General features: G+C 55.6%; 2 protein-coding genes across 2 annotated transcripts in view; one reads left to right on the plus strand and one right to left on the minus strand.

Moving 5' to 3' along the window:
• TRPV4 (transient receptor potential cation channel subfamily V member 4) overlaps window positions 1-10,176 on the plus strand; it is a 33,946-nt gene extending 23,770 nt beyond the window's left edge. The window contains exons 8-17 of the mRNA XM_040619799.1: window positions 24-203; window positions 1,417-1,575; window positions 1,815-1,907; window positions 2,339-2,412; window positions 3,137-3,302; window positions 3,555-3,621; window positions 5,881-6,197; window positions 7,483-7,610; window positions 8,852-8,973; window positions 9,441-10,176. Of these exons, the coding sequence (XP_040475733.1) occupies window positions 24-203; window positions 1,417-1,575; window positions 1,815-1,907; window positions 2,339-2,412; window positions 3,137-3,302; window positions 3,555-3,621; window positions 5,881-6,197; window positions 7,483-7,610; window positions 8,852-8,973; window positions 9,441-9,598 (1,464 nt within the window). The 3' untranslated portion in view covers window positions 9,599-10,176. The remainder of the gene's footprint in view (window positions 1-23; window positions 204-1,416; window positions 1,576-1,814; window positions 1,908-2,338; window positions 2,413-3,136; window positions 3,303-3,554; window positions 3,622-5,880; window positions 6,198-7,482; window positions 7,611-8,851; window positions 8,974-9,440) is intronic.
• An 8,061-nt stretch (window positions 10,177-18,237) lies between these two features.
• Window positions 18,238-18,862, minus strand: part of FAM222A (family with sequence similarity 222 member A) — a 25,992-nt gene continuing 25,367 nt past the window's right edge. Inside the window, exon 2 of the mRNA XM_040619800.1 lies at window positions 18,238-18,862. This exon is cut by the window's right edge and continues 1,960 nt beyond it. The gene's annotated coding sequence lies outside the window, so the exon portion shown is untranslated.

An 18,862-nucleotide genomic window follows, 5' to 3' on the forward strand; every position in this document is an offset into this window, starting at 1 on the left:
CCCCCCCCCCCCACCCCATGCAGGTTTTTCAGCATATCATCCGCCGGGAGGTGACAGATGAGGATACGAGACACCTGTCCCGCAAGTTCAAGGACTGGGCCTATGGGCCGGTGTATTCCTCACTGTATGACCTCTCCTCCCTGGACACGTGTGGGGAAGAGGCTTCTGTGCTGGAAATCCTGGTGTATAACAGCAAGATCGAGGTGAGTGCTGGGGCAGGGGACAGAGCCTTGGGTGGCTGAGAGCAGGGAAAGGACCCTGGCGCTGGGAGGGGCTCTGTAACTTACATGCTGTGTGTCTCAGGACAAGTGACCCAACCTCTCTGAGTCCCAGTTTGCTTTTTTGTAAAATGGGGATAAGGATAGTTCATGTCCCGGAGGGTTGTTGGGAGGAGCAACTGAGTTCCTCTGAGAACAGTCAGCCACCGAATAAACATTATATGTCAGCTATTATCATTAGTAGTCGTTAGATGAAGTTCTGAAAGCTCCTTTTTTCACTTAGCAGCATTTCGCGAACATCGTTCTGCACCATTAAATATTCTTCTGCAATATCATTGCTGCGAGTAAATGTACCACATTCTAATTAACCATTCCTCTATTCTTGGTCATTTGGGTTTGTTTCTGCCTTTAACTATCAAGACTAACACTGCAATGGCATCTCTGTGGCTACATTGTTGCACAGATCCATGTTTATGAGGAGAGTGTACAAATGGGGCAGAAAATGCTGCTGACTGGATGTAGGTCTCCCTTCCCTCCCCGGCTCCGTGAGCTTGGACAGATGCCTTCCCCTTGCTGGAGCTCACTTCCCTCGTCTTTGAAATTAGTGACTAACTGGATTGAGGTCAGGGGTGGTGGGAGGTTTAGCATCTCCGGTGCAAGCTTTGATTGATTGGTAGCGTCTGTCCGGGGACCTGTGTAGAGAACTATTGTGCGGGGCTCAATTATTGATGGCTCCCCCCGCCCCCTAGGGAGAATCAGAGAATTATGGTGAGTCAAGTGTCTATCATCCTGGGGCTGAATTTCCCGATCCTGCTTCCTGACTCAGAACTTCCGAGGTTGAAGCCCAGGGATTTATATATTTTGACAAGCTCCCTAGGTGATTTTCCACTAGCAGCTTGGTACCTACCGTCCGCAGGTTGGAGTTTGGGGACCATGAGAATAGCTTTCCAGCTCTGGGTTCTCTGAGTCCAGAATAGGCTGGAAAGGTAAGTTGGGGCGGAATTGGGCAGAGCCTCGAGTCCTGAGCCCGGAAGTGTGGGGTTGATTCGGAATCCCCGTCCAGTTCCCTGTGAATCCTTGAGTGTCGCTGAGGAGTGGTGGAGGAGAGGGTGCTCGCGGGCCAGAGGGTGGGGGCAGGCGTGTTGGGAGGTGGCCTGCCTGGATCCCACGTGGCCCCTGCGCGCCCTGTCTCCCACAGAACCGCCATGAGATGCTGGCCGTGGAGCCCATCAATGAGCTGCTGCGGGACAAGTGGCGCAAGTTTGGCGCCGTGTCCTTCTACATCAATGTGGTCTCCTATCTGTGCGCCATGGTCATCTTTACCCTCACCGCCTACTACCAGCCACTGGAGGGCACCGTGAGTGCCTGGGAGCTGGGGCGCAGCTGGGCCCTCCTCTGGGGCTCCCCTGTGGGAGGGACTGGAGAGAGCTTAGGAACGGGTTGGGGAGGTGCCCCCCACCCCGCTGCTGGGGGGGGGAGAGAGTGAGGGAAGAGGATCCAGAGGATCCAGATGTTAGGGGGCGTTGGGGAACATTTGGATCTGGGGCCGGATGTTGGAGGGGCTGGGTGAGGACCTGCATGCCATCTGCCCCCCAGCCCCCGTACCCTTACCGCACCACTGTGGACTACCTGAGGCTGGCCGGCGAGGTCATCACGCTCTTCACCGGGGTCCTGTTCTTCTTCACCAATGTGAGTGCCTGGCCCCCAACTGCCCCCACCCTGCCCGTCCTCCCTCCTCCTTTTATTTCCCCCCTTCCACTCCCTTCTTCTGTCTCCTTCTCCGGGCCTATACCCTCCTTCTCTGCTTTTTCCTCTTTCCCCAACAGAAAAGAGCCCATCATCTTGGGGCGCCTAGGTGGCTCAGTCGGTTAAGCGTCTGCCTTCGGCTCAGGTCATGATCTCGGGGTCCTGGGATCGAGCCCCATGTCCAGGGAGTCTGCCTCTCCCTCTGACCTTCCCCCTCCACCCCCTCATGTTCTCTCTTTCAAATAAATCAATAAAACCTAAAAAAAAAAAAAAAGCCCATTATTTTGTCTCTGTACCACATTCTGCCTCCCCTCCCCTCCCCTCTACATTCCTGCCAGCTCCACCCCTCTCACCTGCCTCCTCCCCTCTGCCAGATCAAAGACTTGTTCATGAAGAAATGCCCAGGAGTGAATTCTCTCTTCATTGATGGCTCCTTCCAGCTACTCTAGTGAGTAGAGGTCCCAGGCTGGCAGCTTCTGGGTGAGGAAGGTGGGATTGGGGTTGTGACATCATCCAGATTTGGGGGCGGGGGTGGGGGGGAGGTGATTCCATCAGGACTGGATTCACCCAGCCCAGACAGCTGTAGCCCAAAGTCAGGACAAGACCAATGTCAAGCAATAGAGTCTTCTGGTTAAAGCAAGATACTGGTTTCTACAGAGTTATCACCTTATACACCTTATATAGAAATAATGTAACTTCCTATGCTGGTGATTGATTGCTAATGTCTGCCAGGAGTGCCATGTGAAGAATCTTGAGGCATGTTTGTATTTGGTGGGAAAGAGTGCAGTGCTTGATTAATGATGTCTGCCTGGGGCACGGGATGAGTTGCTGCATGTGCACTACATCTTTTCCCTTTTTTTAGAGAACAATGAGATTCACTTAGCCGCAAAATCTCCCCTCAACACCACTTTCTCTAGCAATTCCAACGGGCATCACTTGGGGACCTCGTAGGGCCTCCGGGCCATTACGCCAACATTGGTTGCCAGCTAATGGAGCATTCTGGTTAATAGAATGCTGGGGAACCCAGTGAATCCACTTTGTTTCTCTTCGGGGGGTCCAGAAGGCATCAGGATGTCCTAGTGCTCCAGAGGGCTTGGGGGCACGTCTCACCCTCCGGTGCCTCATTGTCCCCTCTCCCCTCTGGGGCCTCTCGTCGTCTCTGCTGCTTGCAGCTTCATCTACTCCGTGCTGGTGATTGTCTCGGCGGCCCTCTACTTGGCGGGAATTGAAGCCTACCTGGCTGTCATGGTCTTTGCCTTGGTCCTGGGCTGGATGAACGCCCTCTACTTTACCCGCGGGCTGAAGCTGACAGGAACCTATAGCATCATGATCCAGAAGGTATGGCCCGTGGAACCGTCTGGACTGTGTCCCTGGAGGGAGCCACGCACATGACGTGTGCAGCTTATGCGTGTAGACGGTGCCCTCGGCCCTGAGGACGTGGGGCACCGCGGGGGCCGCAGGGAGGGTCTGGACGTCGGAGGAGGTGGGAAGGGACAAGGGTGGAGGTGGGAACGCTTGGGATGGAGAAGTCAGGAAAACGAGAAACCATGTGTCTCCTGCTTGTCTCCATATTCCCACCGGGGTCTTTAGATCCTCTTCAAAGACCTTTTCCGCTTCCTGCTGGTCTACTTGCTCTTCATGATCGGCTATGCTTCAGGTGAGCTCTGGGGAGCCGGGTGACCTGGTGGGGGTGGCGCAAGGACCAGAAGGGCAGCCGTGTTGTGTGGAGGACAATAACCAGCGTGTGCTAGGTTCTCCCTGTGTGCCAGGCACTGGGCTGAGTCCTGTCCCGTCCCTGCCTCAGTAGTCCCCCACCACGGGTCTGCGAGGTCAGTCAGTGCCTTTATTGTCCCCTTTACAGGTAAGAAAACCAAGGCTTAGAAAAGTTGAATAAGTTGCCCAAGTCCCGAAGCTAGGACATGGTAAAGCTGGCAGAGTAGCTATTATTGCAAAAGAAGCCACCCGAAGCTTAGGGGCTTAAAACAGCCACTGTTCATTACTGCTCACAAATCTTTGGGTCAGCTGGGCAGTGGTGCTGACCTGGGCCAGGTGGGGCCCATCTCCACGAGCTCCTGTGTCTGCGGTCGGCTGTGGTGTGGCTGCCGTCTGGCTGGTCCAGCCAGGATGGCCTCAGTGGGGGTGACTTCGCTCTCTTCCCTGGGGCCATCCCTGCTCCAGAAGGCTTGGGTGTGTTCACACAGTGGTCCGAGGGTTCTGAGAATGTACATGGAGGTGTTCAAGGTCACTGCCTGGTCTCTGCTTCACTCTGCTGGCCAACGCAAGTGACAGGCCAGCCTTGATCCAAGGGTGGGGAGGTAGATCCTGGCTCTTGATGGAAAGACCCGCAAAGTCACATTGAAGGGACATGGGTACAGGGAAGGGTGAATTTTCCTACTTAATCTACCAGTTCAGGTCAGTTCTGGCTGTCTCCAGTGTGCCTTCTCCATGATGTCATGATGCCAGGGGACCTCAGTGGCACATGCCATGAGGGAAGGGCCAGGGATGGGGACACTGACTAAGCCATTGGGCTGGTCCCTAAGAGGTGGGGGAGCTGCCATCCAATGCCTGGCATCCAAAAGGGAGCAGCTGCCTCAGACTTCACCAGGCCGCGTTCACGTCTGAGAAGGTTGTTCTGGGGACGAGCCCTGAAGCAGGATCTGATGGTGGTGATATTTTAACCCAGAGGGTTCCGAGGCTCTGCGTGGATTATTTGGGGGGAAACAGAACAGTAGCCTATAGGATACAGCTGCACCTTCCCAGGGTTAGGACTGGGAAGAGCTAGACAGAGTGTCAAGGGTTCTGCAGTGTTTTGGGGTTCAGGTCGAGAGGCCAGCCCTACTGCAGTCCTAATTATAGAAACTGAGGCAGGAGCTTAGGGGTTAAATGAGCAACTGAGTGGTCAGCTTGGTTGCAGGACTTCTCCTGATAGGGGAACACTAGATTGCTCCTCTGAGGCTGACTGAACACAAACATGACACACGGGCCTTTTGTGCCCATGGCAGACATTGCTAATGGATTACAGAGTGATTTTTCTGATAGATCCAGATAAGGTCTCTGAATCCTTCTCAACACAAGTGTCAGCAGCCGCTACACAACTGAACAGCAATAGCATCTGGGTTGAAATGTGGTTACTGTAATCCCAGGATGAAGGCCCTAGGAGGTTGTATGCCCCGCTGACCGAGGAGCTCAGCCTCTTCACACTCCCTGCCCTGGACGGTACGGGGCAGTGGTTGCTGCTGAACTGTGTTGAGAAGGATCCTGAAGCTTCATCTGGGCTCAGTGGGAAGGGATGTGCACCAGGATGGGTTTGAGATATCCGGAGCGGGGCAAGGGCCTTAGCAGGCACGGCTTCTGGAACTGTCAGGCCTGGCACCGGGTTTCAGCTTGCACCTTTCCTCTGGGAGCTGGGGTGGGCCGGGAAACAGGAGCATGACAGAGGGTCTGCCCCAGGAATGCTGGCCTCCCAGGCTCCCAAGACCTCTACCAGCAATAGGCTAGATTAGGGATTCCGAGCTTTGGCCCTGTTGGCCCTTGGGGCCAGATGCTGCTGTGTGGGGGCTGTCCTGTGCATGGCGGGATGTCTAGCAGCGTCCCTGGGCCTCTCCCCACTAGGTACCAGGAGCGCCGCCTCTCTGGTTGTGACAGCCCAACGTCGCCAGATGTCCCCAAGGGGAAATGTGGCCCCTGGTTGAGAACTCCTAGACTAGATCCCGGGCCCCTCTTCCTTGTTAGCAAGAGTCTGTGGAAAGAGCCAAGGCTTTGGACCCTGGGCTTGGCTCCTACGCCAGGTGACCCTAGGCCAGTGCGCTCCCCCCCTCACCAAGCCTCAGCTGTCCCCTCTGTCGCACGGGAACGCGGTGCTCCGCCTGCCAGCACATGTCATCACTCAGTGAATGTCACCCCGCCCCCCCCGCAGCCCTGGTGTCCCTTCTGAACCCATGTGCCAACATGAAGGTGTGCAGCGAGGACCACACCAACTGCACCGTGCCCACGTACCCCTCGTGCCGCGACAGCGAGACGTTCAGCACTTTCCTGCTGGACCTCTTCAAGCTGACCATCGGCATGGGCGACCTGGAGATGCTCAGCAGCACCAAGTACCCCGTGGTCTTCATCATCCTCCTGGTCACCTACATCATCCTCACCTTCGTGCTGCTGCTCAACATGCTGATTGCCCTCATGGGCGAGACGGTGGGCCAGGTGTCCAAGGAGAGCAAGCACATCTGGAAGCTGCAGGTGACGCCCGGGACCCCTGCCCCCAACCCTGCGGGCCACCGCCTCCTTCCAAGACGGGGCCGCCGGACCCACGGCGTGCCCCTCCTCGGCGGTCCGCTCAGGGCCAGCGCTGTCGTCTCGTTCTGCCTCCGCTTGCCTATTTGTAAAATGGCCCTCGGAGGCTGCCACCAGGCTCCGTGGCCCCCAAGAAACCGGCATGGATGTGGGCCTCGTTGGCACAGGGGAGCTGCCGCCTCTGCTTTCCCCAAGTGTTCTCGGCAATTCTAGAAAGCAATGGCCTGGGGGGGTCACAGCCGTCTCGGGCCACATAGATACAGCGCACAAACCGGGGGGTTCACAACAAACAGCGCTATCACAAGGCCCAGGAACGCAGCAGCCACGTTTATGGTGCATTTCCAGGAAATGCTGCAGTGAGAAGAAAAAAAAAAGCCCCAAGGTCATCCTCCCAGTTCTGGGTCTCGGGGAAACGTCTGGCTGCTCTTAATCTTTATGTGTACCGCTTACCTCCCCAGGCCTCAGTTTCTCCACGGGGTGTAACTCGTAAGATGCAAAGTGGCAACCTGTGGACTGGGTTTGACCCGCAAAGATTTATGTTTTGTGCCTCGCCATGTTTTTTTAAAAATTAATGCAAAATTTTATTTTATTTTTTCTTTAAAGATTTTATTTATTTATTTGAGAGACAGAGACAGACAACATGAGCAGGGGGAAGGGCAGAGGGGAGAGGGAGAAGCAGACACCACCACCACCACCCCACCCCCGCGGAGCAGGGAGCCCAATGCGGGGCTCGATCCCAGGACCCTGAGATCATGACCTGAGCCAAAGGCAACCGCTTAACCGACTGAGCCACCAGGCGTGCCCCCAAAAAATTAATGCAAAATTTTAAAATGAAGAGATTTCCCATAAAAATCCAGACTTCTGGCCTTTCTGGAAAGCTGGAAGCCTGGCAAGGCGGGCCCACATTCCTTTCTGGCAGTGCCTGGGGGGATGAGAGGCAGCTGCCTGCTTTCCACAGGGCTTGCGCTCCCTGGTTTGCCCTAGTCCCCACCCCTCCCCGGTGTTTCCCAACACTGAGTGGTGACATCGTGCATGTGTCATGGTGCTTGGGCTGTGGCCTTCCTGTCTCTGAGCCTGCTTCACTCATTTGTGCTCCTGCTGGGCCCCGTGGGTATTGGAATGTATAACCCTGCTTCCGGGGCAGTGGGGATGCGCGTCATTTCTGCCGCGAGGGTAGTAGGTTCTGGCAGGTGCAGGCACACCAATGGCCTGCTCACCCCTCCCCCTGCAGTGGGCCACCACCATCCTGGACATCGAGCGCTCGTTTCCCGTGTTCCTGAGGAAGGCCTTCCGCTCTGGCGAGATGGTGACCGTGGGCAAGAGCTCGGACGGGACCCCAGACCGCAGGTGGTGCTTCAGGTGAGGCGGGGCGGGCGGGGCCGAATCATCCTGCGCCCATTGAGCCTCCTTACCTTTTCTACCCATTGCAACTTCCCGAGCCACTGAGGCCCGATGGGCCCGACCAGAGTTCAGTTCTACCGGGTGATCTCGGGCAAGTCGGTTTCCTTCCCAGCCTGGGTTTCTTCCACGGATGACAGCACCACCCCCCAGGGTGAGCCGCACGGATTTGATGGACTTGGGCCATTACCCAGATGTACAGGAAATGCCCCCTTCTTAGGGGAACCCCTGGGTGAATCCTTTCTTTCAAGGTGAATCATTCTTCATAAAGCGATTGCCGGCATCGAGTACAACTGTCACGTCTGGAGGCAGAGCCAGTTTCCTCGTCTGTGAAATGGGGACAATATTAACACCCACCTCGCCGGCCGGCCGGGCAGTCCTGTTCAGTTGGAACCCGAAGTTCAGATCCTGACTCTCTGATTGGTCAGCTTTGTGACCTTGTATGAACAGTGTAACAAGCCTGAGTCTCTCAATCCGTCAAACGGGGACAGTGACCGTAGCTTCCTCACTGGCTCCCGACGTATAGAAATGGCTCCGAATATGGAGAATGAATGAAAATGACAAAAAATCATTTTCCAAGGGGGAAATTAGATTGAGCCTGTTGGGGCCCAAGAGGCTGCCTGCTGCCGCCTTTGCCAGGGTGTCCCATAAATAGGAGAAGAGAGCATCAAAAAGCAAGGTGTCCACTGTGGATGAACAGATAAGCAAAATGCGGCGCCTCCCTGGGAAATAGGATTCAGTCGTGAAATGGAGTGAGGTCCCGACGCCAGCTCCAGCACGGACGAACCTGGAAGACGCGATGCTGTGTGAAAACAGCCACATGCAAAAGGCCACGCAGTGTAGGATTCCATTCATAGGAAACGTGCAGAATAGGCAAATCCAGAGACAGAAAGCCGAGCACAGGTTCTGGGGTGCTGGCGGGAAGGGGAGTGAAACTTATAGCTTAAAGGGTACAGGATTTCTGTTTGGGGTGATGGGAAATATTGGGAAGAAATAGCGGGGATGGTGACCCGACATGGGGGGAATGTATTTAATCCACTGAATTGTATACTTGAAAATGGTGAAAACGGCCAATTGTAGGTTACGTGTATTTTACCAGAATGTTTAGGGAAAGGAGCAGAACGTGCTGGGGGTCTGGAGCAAGGAGGCTTCCTGGGGGTGGGGGCTCCCCCTGACGCTTCCGTCTGCTGTGGCCCCACCAGGGTGGACGAGGTGAACTGGTCTCACTGGAATCAGAACTTGGGCATCATTAACGAGGACCCGGGCAAGAGTGAGAATTACCAGTACTACGGCTTCTCGCACACTGTGGGCCGCCTCCGGAGGGGTGAGTGCAAAGGGGGTGGGGGGTTAAGCGGGGGAGATCCAGGGGTGCAGAGGGAGAGCCTTGGTCACCCTTGTCCCTCATTTGCTTTGAGCAGTCCTGTCCTCTTTTGGAGACTCACTGTTCCCTTCTGTAGAATGGGAGGGCCCAATGGGCTGGCTGCTAAGCTGTTGCTTTTGCTGCTCGTGAACGTCTGGGGCAGCTCCCCTCCCCTACACTGGGTGCATGAGACCCAGTGGGCCCCCAGCCATTCTGACCCGGGCCTGGATTCCGGCTCTTCCACTTACTCCTGTGTGCTCCTGGGTTTGGTGCCTCGACCTCTCTGAGCCCCAGATTCCCCCTCTGTAAAATGGGGATAATAACCCTCCCCCTTTAGATTGCTGTGGAGTGCCCGGTACACAGTAGGTGCTCAGTACCTGTGTGTGCCTTCTCCACCCACCTCATTCCTCCCTCTGCCGTGCTCACGACAGATCGCTGGTCCTCGGTGGTGCCACGCGTGGTGGAGCTGAACAAGAATTCGAACCAAGACGAGGTGGTGGTGCCTCTGGACAACATGGGGAACCCCAGCTGTGACGGCCACCAGCAGAGTTACCCCCCCAAGTGGAGGACTGACGATGCTCCCCTCTAGGGGCTGTGGGTGGGGCAGGGTCTCTGGCCTGCAGCCCAAGCCCGTCCCTCCACCTGCCTGTTTCTACTCCACCTGCATTTCAGCCATGCCTCCCGGGGCGTCCCCCATGTGCTCCTTTGACCTCCAGAGGCGAGGGCCAGTTGGAGATGAAGGGGAGGCCCCAGGACCCTCTGGTCCCCAGGCTCCTGCCCCCAGCTCTGCCTCCCCACCCGGGGCATGAGGCTCCTGACTACCTGTCTCACTCCCATGGAGTCACATAAGCCAATGCCAGGGCCTCTCTGCCCACGGGGGCTCAGTTCCTTGCCTCTCCATTATTTATTTGCTCTGCTCTCAGGAAAGTGGTGTGATCCTCGCCCCCAAAGGGAACCTGGCAGAGGCCTCAGGACCCCATTCCAGGTCGCTGCTTGCCAACCCCCAGCCCCAGCCTGGGCCCTGGGCTGCACACAGCACCCTGTGCGGCTGTGTGCTGGCTTTGCGTTGGGCCGGGGGCCCTTGGGGTGGGGCCATGCCTTTGGTGTGTTCTGTAAAAGTTCTGGGGTTTGTCGGTGCCCAATAAATGTTCATTCACTGATGGTGAAGATGGTAGGGATGATGATGGGGAGAGTTGTAATGGGCATGGGGATGACAGCAGCGGGATGGGGGAGCTCAGATATGCTGGTGGGGGGCAGGGATGAGATTGAGAAGTGGTCGTGACCAAGGTGGTGTTTAGGGTGATGGCTGGAGGCTGGACTCAGGGCCGTGGTGGTGGCATGAGCTTAAGAAATGAGGGTGAGAATGGAGCGGAGGGAGAAGATGGAGTCGAAGGGAATGGGAGAAGAGTCATGTTGGCTGGGTGGGGGAGGAATGCTGGGGGGCAGAGTAATGTTAGTGGTGGGGAGAGAATGTAGGTGTAGGGAGAGTCATGTTGGTAGGAAAGAGTAATGTTGGTAGGAGAGAGTAATGTTTGTGGGAAAGGGGGAGAGTAATGTTGGTTCACCAGTAATATTGGTGAGGGGAGAGTAATGGTGGAGAAGGATAATGCTGATGGGGAAGAGTAATGTTGGTGTGGGAGAGTAATGTTGTTGGGAGGAGAGTAATGCTGGTGCAGGTTAATGTTGGTAGGGGGAGATGAATGCTGGTGGGTGGAGTAATGGTGGGGGGGAGAGTAATATTGGTAGAAAGAGTAGTATTGGTGGGAAGACTAATGTTGGTGTGAGGAGAGTAATGTTGGTGGGAAAGAGTAATGTTGATGAGAATGAGTAATGTTGGGGAGAGTAATATTGATGGAAAGGGTATTGTTGGGGGAGAGTAATGCAGGTGGGAAAGGTAATGGTGGGGGAAGAGTAATGTTGGTGGGGAAAAGTAATGTTGGGAGGAAAGTAACGCTGGTGCAGATTAATGTTGGTGTGGAGAGTAAAGCCGGTGGGTGGAGTCATAGTGGGAGGAGAGTAAATTGGTGGGGGAGAGTAATATTGGTGGGGGGGAGAATAATGCAGGTGGACAGAGTAATACTGGGGGGAAGAGTCACTGGCGTGAGGAGAATGAGGGTGCTGGGTCGTCTTCTGTCTCCTTTTATGAGGGTGGAAACCTTTCCCCGAAAGACCTCCCCTCTTGTATTATTGGCTAGAACAGTGTCACGTGTCTCACGCTTCAGCCAATCAGCAGGCAGGAAGCCGCAATGTCCTAAAGCCAACGGACAAATGGAGAAAGGTAGTTTCCCCGCCAGTAATCCGTGTTGCCTGGGTTTGCATGCCGCCGGCGCAGGCCTTTTTCCCGATGCCCACCTTCCACCCCAACCGCTTTCCACCGCTTTCCAACACCTGCTAATCTCCGTGGTGGAGAAAAGCCTGAGGTTCAGGATCTGGAATGCGGGTACTTCCCGAGGAAAGTTGCACCGTCGGTACCCGTGCCGGACCGCGGCAATGCCCCCCTTCCCCGCTCTTCCCTCTGCCCGTGCATTTGCAGGAGAGCCTTAGGGTACTGCCCCCTGCGGGCAAAGCAGACTCTGCCTCCCTGGCTGGACGGCGAGATTTGTTTTAATGAAGAGCATGTAATCGGACGTGCCTGGGCTAGCCCGTCCAGAAGGAGGCTGAGAGATCCGTGGAGCGGAGCAAGCCCGGGTGACATCAGAGGAACCCCGAAGAGGCCCGAGAAAGAATTGTTCTCCTATGCCAATGAGTTTTATTTTTCTTTAGGGCAGGCACGGATTTTGTGGCAGTAGCTAATGGATACAGAATGTCCACTGCACCCCATGTTTCAGATGGGGAAGCCAGGGCTCAGAGAGGTGAAGGCTCTTGCCCAGGACACCTGGCTGGGAAGTGGTGGAGGTGGGATTTAAACGCCTGGACTCTGCCCTCCGAGCCCATCCTGGAGAGAAAACACTCTGACCCCTGAGGGGTGACAGGTGACAAGGCCAGGTCGCTCCTCTGCCCTGAAGACCCTGGCTGTCGCCTGCCACTTTTCACTGAGCCCCCGAGACTGTCGGCTCCCATTTAGAACCCTCTCTCTCTTTGAACATACCCCTAACTGTATTCCAACCCGGATTTCTTATTATGTGCGTGTATGTGTATTTAATAATGATAAAGCACTTGTATGTCATATTTGACAGGAGGGCTTTTTTCATCTCAAGTTTAAAGCACTACTGGGAAATAATTAGTGCTACTAGAGTCAAAAACAATGGGACCCCATCAGAAAAGACAGTCTCAGAAACTCTCAGATCTTAATTGAACAATTACCTCTTATGCCTATGAATACTTCATTATTACATGCCCTGTTATTATTAGCTGTTATTATTGTTTTAGATGAATGCTGGGGATTTTTTAAAAATCAAAAGCCATTTTCAACCACACTGTTCATCTCCCTGGAATGCACACTCCTGGCATTTCCGAATGTAATAGTGTTGGAGCCGGCAGTCTCCACACTTTGCCCGGAAAACGTGTATTTTGATCGTTTTGGTTGTTTGTACGGAATCGTTAAAGACTCTGGGCCTCTGTTCACACCGTTATTAATTGTTGATTCCCTGGCAAAAGCGTTGGCATGAGACTAGAGCACCCCCTACCTTTTCATCTTTAAGAGCCCAAAGCCATCGTGGACAATGGGGAGATCTTTGTTCACCCCAGGCTTATGAGATGAAGTGTAAGGAGGGGTGGTGGTGAAGGCAGAGGACAGGATGGAAAGGGCACTGGCGGGGGGGACCAAAGCCCAGGGAGGGAGAGCGGGCTGGGCATCTTCTGCTCTTGGAGGGAATCGCAGAGAGAAGGAAGCAGGTGAATACGGAGCAGTGGACACTGTGCTCAGTGTTTGGTGTTCACGTCTCAGGAACCATGTGTGGGAACTGGAGGACAGGTGTTTGATGGCTCTCCAGAAGCCATGTCCCCTCTTCCTTCTTCACAGCACCTGTTTTGTTCAGAGTTCTCCACTCTGCTCCACAGTCAGGGGCTTCCCTGAGCCAACCACTGTGACTCTGTTTCCCTTACTAAGGATTGGTTGAGGGATTGCCATGTGAATCTATGAGTTCTGACCTATCAGACAAAAGGGGAAGTGTGCTGAAGGAGGGGGATTCTGGGAAAATAAGAGAACTATAGGAAGACACTGTCTTCTCCTTTGCTGGGCAATGTCAGGTCTGTGATGTGATGCCTGGAACTGCAGCAGCCATTTTGTGACCATGAACGGGTTGGGTGGAATAGAAAGATGGGAAGGGGTCTTTGATGATACCATTGAGCTGCTAAATTAACCAACCCTGGGGCCTTCCTACCTTAGGGCTTCATATGATTGTTGGAGATAATAATTTTTCTTTCTCATTTAAACCAGCATGTCAGGGTTTCCTGATACCTTGCCCAAATCATACAGATACAAGAATACATTTTGATCCCTATTTTACAGATGAAGAAAGTGAGTCCCAATGAAGTAAACACACTTGCCTAAGAACAGCCTAGACGTGGTGGAGTCAGGATTTGCCCCCTCTGTCTTAGGAGGAGAACCCTTCTAGGGATTTGGCAGGAATTTTTTACGTGGTGTTTTGGCCTTTCCAAAGTGTGTGCACATCCATTTCTCCACTGTAACAGGTTGTAATGGGTGTTCTAACAGGTGACGACAGGGGAGGTTGGGTGAGCTGGGACTGGAACCCAGGTACCCAGATTCCAGCAGAGAGTCCTTTCAGAATCTCCAGGTGCTCAGTGACATCAGAGTGTTCCGCTTGCTCTTACCCCGCCCTCCCCCACCTCATTTTGGGATGCAGCCACGGGATCCCACAGATCAGCCTTTGGCCTGTGCAGGGTGGGATTGCTGATCCTGGAGATTGGCCACCAGGGGCCGCTGTAGTCACACCCAGGGGCCTCCTCAGAAGAGGCTGGAGGGAACCTGGAACCAGTCAACTTGGTTGGGAGGAGCCCCTAGCTGAGCTCCCCATTAGGTTGGCCCTGAGGCTCTAAGACTCAGGAATTCCCTCACTTCCCAACAAGGAGAGAAGGTGGCCCAGATCTGCCTCTGGAGAGTCTGGAACTTAGTTGCTGTGTGTCCTCAGGCAAGTTGCCTTCCCTCTCTGAACCTTTTGTCATTTTCAAAATCTGGGTACTCACCCCCACTTGTCAGATGAAGGCTTCCTTCTCTCTACTTGGGGGTCTCTTCCCTCCTTTGGACCTAGCACAACGCGGTGAACAAAGACCAATTAGGACGTGGTGGCCTTGGAATTGAGGCCCAATGACTCCAGGTCAGGGTTGGATTCCAGCCCTTGCTCCACCAACGGGGGAAACTGAGGGCCACACATCACCAGAGAGAAGAAGGAACTTACTCAGTTTCCTTAATTGCAACAAGAGGTAGGACTCCATATTTCCTGAAATATTTGTTCCTGGGATGTTAATGGATAGAAACAAAAACGTAGGTGATGAAAAATATTAGGGAAATGGTGAGTTAAAGCTAAAAGTGTACCTTGCCTGCAGGACTTCTCAGTGCCTTTAATATGCTAATACGATTTGTGCATCTCAAAGTGGGGGGAGGGGGATGCATCCATTTCTCTAAGTCTTTTAACCTGGAAACTCATTTCCAAGGTGAAAGCAGCTGGACCAGGTGATGACAGAAATAACACGCCTAACTTTGGGGGCATCTTCTCCAGAGCAGGCTGTTCCCTAGGGAACTTGACCACCTGTTTCCTATGTTCAACCCCACATGGTTGTAATGCGCTTGTGATATCAGTCTGTCTCTACAGTAAATAGGCTGCTCAAAGAGGGGTGTTCACTTGCCAAAGGCCACATGCTCGTGAGGGGCAGTGTCAGGACTGAGACCAGGTCTATCTTCAACCGCTAGGCCCCACTGTCCTGGGACTGCCACGGGACTCGTTTGGCCTGTCAACCTGGGGACCTCCCAGGCCTTCAGAGGCCACCACCTCCTTTGACAGATTTGGAATTGAGGCTCGGAGAGGCCACACAAGTCCCCCCTGGGTCATACACGGAGTCAACGATATAGTGAGGCCAGTTTTCCTGCCTCCTCTCCTCCCACTACCACTCTTAGGGAGCTGGCCATGGTGATTTAAATAGAAATCCTTGGGGCGCCTGGGCGGCTCAAGCAGGTTAAGCGGCTGCCTTCAGCTCAGGTCTTGATCTCGGGGTCCTGGAATACAGCCCCTTGTCCGGCTCCCTGCTCAGCGGGGAGCCTGCTTCTCCCGCTCCCTCTGCCACTCCCCTCGCGCTCACGCTCTCTCAAATTGTTAAATAAAATTAAAAAAAAAAAAAAGGATGGCCTCACAGGCCCCCATGGGGATGTGCACCTGTGCTCCATGGGGATGTGCACCTGTGTCTTGTTGCGTGGTTAGGAGGGGACTAGACCACTGGGCCCCCTGGCTGGGCCCCACCTTCCAGCCCGCACAGGGGGCCGCTGGGGGCCACAAGGGCCCTTGATGGCAGCGCGGGCTGCGCAGGCGCAGTGCGGCGGGGCGGGACGGGTGCACGTGGAACCCACGTGGGGGCGGGGTCCCGCCCAGCTGCAAGCCGGAGCGTAGGCTCAAAGTGGAAGTCGCTGGCTGTTGCCAGACAAGTTCAGGGGGTGAACGTGTCTGCTCCCCCTCTCCAGGAGTGGGGAGGTGCTCTAAAGGCCGGCATTTGTGTCTGGAAGCACAGAGCCACCCTGGAAAGGTGAGTGTCCCCCGGAACCGGCCCCTCCGCTCAAATGTTTGCCCAAGCATTCACGCCTGTTTGGGGCGTCCTGATGTCTGTGTACGATGGGGTGAATATCTTCTCGCAGTTGTTAATGACGGTAGGTGTCACGTAGTGGCGGTTACGTGGCAGCCACGGGTGGCGACCATGTGGGACAGCTCAGCTCTAGGGGGTGTGAGCCCAAGGCCCCTAAAGGGAGAGGAGCCCAGCGTCCCCACGGCCGACCTGGAGAAAGGCTCGCGGCTCTGCTCGAGGTGGGGGGCAGACAGATACCAGATTCTCCCTCTCTGCCCCTTCCCACAGCGCGGAGTCCTGCCCCCGGGAGCGCGGGACCCCAGGCTGGACGTATGCGCTGGAGCCCAACGGGCCATATTTGGGGCTTGGTGGTAGCTGTGTGTTCTCTGCGAAATGCAGCCGCTCCGAGGGCGGACTCTGAGTCAGACAGGCCCGGGTTCTGTTCCGGCTGCTTCTCCGTTCTCCACCCTCAGCTGACTTTGGCCGAAATGATAGCCCTTCTGGGGGCCTCACTGGCCTCACGTGCGCCGCGGGGACGTGCACCTGTGGCGTGTTGCGTGGTTAGGCGGGGACTAGATACCGTTTAGCGCCGAACCTGGGGACTGGTCTGCCTGTGGTGACTGCGGACGGTTGTAGCATGGATGGTTGTGTCGTTGTCACCCGCACCCCCCTCCAGTGAGGCAGGAAGTCCGAGGTGATTATGTAAATGCAGGGCAGCACGTAAACAGTGCTGGCTGGAGGGCCCGTTGAGATCAGCCAGCCCTGCTCCCAGGGAGGAGCCCGGCCAAGGCACCCGGGGAGCTGGTGTTAGGACAGGGCAGGAACCCCAGCTGGCCTGTCTGTGCCACGTGCTCCCACCGCCCTGCACGGAGACCTGCAGACCCAGACAGAGGGCAAGGTTTTCCCAGATCAGAGGCTGGTCCTCTGCCCAAATCTCCAAATGCGAGGGACCTGGCTTAGAGGGGGGCTCTAGTCTTGCCTTGTCAGCTCCCCTGATGCCCCAGTGTGGGTGGGCCTGGCCGCCAGGACATGGGGACCTAGGCTACCCAGAGACCATGTTGGTGCAGAGGTGGCCCCAGTGGTGGCCCCTGGGAACAGCCGAGCCACAGGCCTGTTTTTTTGAGCAGTCCTCAAACTGCTGCTCTGCCCCTCCCCCAGATTCCTGCCCTGTGCTTTTGCGCCCTCGAATTCCCTGTCTGGTTCAGGGTCACTCCAAGTAGCAAAGCCAGGATTCCAACCCGCTTCTAGTTCACGCCAGAGGCTGGGCCTCCTGGGCTGCCTGCCTCCAGGAGCTGCCTGGGGCACCGTGTGAGGGCTTTGGCTCTGAGTGAGGAGGCTGCGGGACGGGTCTGGGGTGTCTGGAGGCGGCCTGAGCCGGGGTGTGGGACCTGATGCCAGAACCTGGCTCCCTCTTACCCTCCTTGTGGCCGTTCTCAGGTTCTGTGTTCTCATCTGTAAAATGGGGATGATTTTGTCACACACCTGACGGGGCGGTGGTGAGGCTGTTATGTGAGGTCAGAAAAGCGCTTCGTCAGCTGCCGCTTGCACACGACTTAGGTCCCTCCTGGCGGCCTTCCGTGTAGCGCTGACTTGGTCAGCTGGTCCCCCAGTACGACCCCTGGGCTGCTCCCCAGGGCGTGAGGGGTGCTGTGCTCAGTTCAGTGACCCAGTTCAGAGGGGCCTGGGTCCCATCCTTGCACCCAGGTAGGGCTCTGTACATGGGCGGGGAGGCCTGCGTCAAACTGGGAGCTCTCCAGGTCCCCCCAGGCCAGATGGCTGGCTCCCCTGTGTGTGGGGGGGAGGCAGAGACAGGATGTGAAGAAGAGTCCACGCCGTGGGGTTCAGAGCACGATTTTTCAGACTTGCTGTGTGACCTTAGGCAGGTCGCTTCACATCTCTGAGCCTCGGTTTCTTCCAACACCCACTACTCCACCCACTACTCTGCAAGGATGTGGGGAGCCTCCAGGGAGACAGAGTATGTATGAGAACACCTGGCACACAGGAAGGGTGGTCTGCAGACCCCGCAGCACCCGGGCCAGGGGTGCGTGTGTGCTGGGGCTGCCCCGCCGCTTTGGCCTGCCTGCGGCCGCACTGCCCCCCATGAAAGCTTGGAGTGTGCCAGGCACTGAGGAGAGGCTGGGAAGGAATACAGTGATGCAGGGGGGACACCATCCCCAGACCACCTCTGCACCATCCAAGGGAACGAGCCAGGGGCTCGGGCTCGGTTCCGCCTCAACCTCTCTGCACGCCGATCGCTGGCCGATCGTCAGCCTGTGTGATGCCGCGTAAGCGGGGTACACGACAGTGCCCACCTCTAAACAGCCGGAGAAGTAAATGGACCACGGAATGCCCAGCGCGGTGGGTGCCGGGAGGCTCCTGGCCTGCTTCCTCAGGGCTCCGCGCCCGGTCAGCAGGGGAGGAGACAGCCCGTGTTACCCCTGAGGGAGGGAGGGAAGAACAAAAGCAGAGCTACAAAGCAATTCCACAGCTGAGACACCATCTGTGTTTTCCTTCTTTTTTTTTCTCTTCGTTTTTAAAACAATATAGTGCAGACTGCACTTCTCACAGTAGAATATAATGGTCAATTTTAGTATAAAAAAAAAACATTCTCAGAGATTTGTAAATGCACTTAGTGCTTGAACAGGCCTTGGAGAGATACAGTACCGCTTCCGGAGTGCCAGAGGGGCCAGGGCTCGGGGGATTCGGGCCTTGGGGACGTAATGGGGGCGGGGGGATCCCTGCCTGCCCCCCCCCCCCCAGCCTTCATGGTGCACGGCAGGCCTTGGAGGGCAGCTTGCAGGAAAGGATTTGGATTGGGTCTCCCAACTAAAACCAGTAGGTCGCCTCCTCGCTGGCTCCTAGGAAAACCCCTGAAGAAGGCAGGGTAGGGTCCCTCTGACTGGTGTCTAAGATGGCAGGCCCACTGTTAGCCCCTGTGGTGCCTTTGTGCGAATGGGGAAAAGGGCGCCCCTTCCTCAAGATTCGGAAAATTGCCATAATAAATATACAAGTCCAGGATGCAAATGGTGTCTCCTTGGACAAGGTGCCCTTGTGCAGTGCACAGACTGTACAGCTGTGCCCAGCAGCCCTGTAAGATGCGGAGAGAAGGGGGAAGGTGGTAGTA

This window comes from Ursus maritimus, unplaced genomic scaffold (assembly GCF_017311325.1).
Source record: "Ursus maritimus isolate PB19 unplaced genomic scaffold, ASM1731132v1 scaffold_33, whole genome shotgun sequence".
NCBI classification, from domain to species: Eukaryota; Metazoa; Chordata; class Mammalia; order Carnivora; family Ursidae; genus Ursus; species Ursus maritimus.